The sequence below is a fragment of the Bidens hawaiensis genome, unplaced genomic scaffold (assembly GCF_021521415.1).
Source record: "Bidens hawaiensis isolate Kalapana, Puna unplaced genomic scaffold, B.hawaiensis_p1.1 tig00035964_1, whole genome shotgun sequence".
In the NCBI taxonomy this organism is placed as follows: Eukaryota; Viridiplantae; Streptophyta; class Magnoliopsida; order Asterales; family Asteraceae; genus Bidens; species Bidens hawaiensis.
The window spans coordinates 9,920-11,254 of NW_027496272.1; the positions used below are offsets into that span (position 1 = coordinate 9,920).

Sequence of the window (1,335 nt, forward strand, 5' to 3'; positions counted from 1 at the left end):
GAACATTATAATATCATGACCTTTTCACTATTTACTAAAAAATTGAACGATTATGATTCTTTAGTTAAAAAGTTAAAAAGAAAACAAAGAAAAAAAGAAAGAAAAAACAAGCACAGGGTCCCTATCAACAATCCAATATCTACTTTTGTCATCTTAAATCAATTTTATTTCATTAATTTAAGCTTGCATTAAGGAAATAATAGTGGTACAATTAGTAAATTATGTGGCTAGTTTGGCCACTTATGTTGATCAAAACTCAAAAGAAAGGCATAGACATGCCTAGATTCGGCACATAACCTTTGGTTGTGACATCCTCCAAGCTCCACAAGTCTTCCCATAAAACAAAATCCTCATTTAAAGTGGATTCTACCTCATGTTGTGGATTATTAATCATTATCGGACACAACACACTTTGTATATCCATAGGAACCATGTCTTGGTGTCTCCAAACTACCTTGTTATCACTTTCCTCTAGCATTAACAATAACCTTTTCATGTCTTCTTGGTCCTTTTCTAGCTGAATTCGCTTTTGTTGTTCTTGTTGAAACATTTGACGCTTTAGTAGACGTGCTTTTATCTTTATTGCATCCTCAGAAGACGCTTTCCCTTTATTCTTAAAACGGGTTCTCCAATAATTTTTAATCTCGTTATCAGTTCGTCCAGGCAAGCTTCTTGCAATTGTCGACCACCTACAAACATTAAAGCATATTTAACAAAACGCACGACATCCCTTTGTTAGGTTTTAATGAACAAAAACACGAAAGGCGAACCTGTTTCCCCATCTGGCATGTAGCTCTAGAATAATTCGTTCCTCATGAGGCGTAATTCTACCTCTCTTTAGGTCTGGCCTGAGGTAGTTCACCCATCTCAACCTACAACTTTTTGCATTTCGCTTAAGTCCTAAACACAAAGAAACTAGTTACTTAACATCCATAGTAAAAGTTAAACCACAGATCACCACAATATGCATTTTTGTATAGTCGTGCACCATGCTTCTTTATGAGAATTAACATGTAGTTTTGTCACATATTAAGTTTTTACACTAGAAGTATAAAAGATCTAGCTAGCGCATACCGGTAAGGCTCGAGACAGAATTCCATCTCCCTTCGCCATGCAACTTGACATGTTCAACAAGCAATCGATCTTCTTCAGCAGTCCATGGACCTTTCCTCCAAAACCCTAATTGATCTTCCATTTATGGACCTTCTCTCCAAAACCCTAATACTATTTTTAGTATTTCTACCTTTGTGACTCAAAATATCTTACATTAAGGACATATTTATACCAACAAAACTCTTTGTAATATTTCAGATCATCTTCAAACTCATAGGGGTC

At 35.4% G+C, this 1,335-nt stretch overlaps 1 protein-coding gene across 1 annotated transcript; it reads right to left on the minus strand.

Moving 5' to 3' along the window:
- Nucleotides 1-207: 207 nt before the first annotated feature.
- LOC143588061 (transcription factor MYB57-like) lies at nucleotides 208-1,335 on the minus strand. Its single transcript, XM_077069173.1, has 3 exons — nucleotides 1,075-1,335; nucleotides 771-900; nucleotides 208-689 (listed from the first exon to the last, which is right to left on the minus strand). The coding sequence occupies exons 1-3, from the start codon at nucleotides 1,193-1,195 to the stop codon at nucleotides 257-259; spliced, it is 684 nt and encodes a 227-aa protein (XP_076925288.1). The 5' UTR covers nucleotides 1,196-1,335; the 3' UTR covers nucleotides 208-256.

Coding starts and splice junctions, on each gene's coding strand:
- LOC143588061 (XM_077069173.1), bottom strand. CDS start 1,195: ATGGAAGATCAATTAGGGTTTTGGAGGAAAGGTCCATGGACTGCTGAA. Junction 901..1,074: donor TTCTGTCTCGAGCCTTACCG/GTATGCGCTAGC, acceptor CTTTGTGTTTAG/GACTTAAGCGAAATGCAAAA. Junction 690..770: donor CATGCCAGATGGGGAAACAG/GTTCGCCTTTCG, acceptor TAATGTTTGTAG/GTGGTCGACAATTGCAAGAA.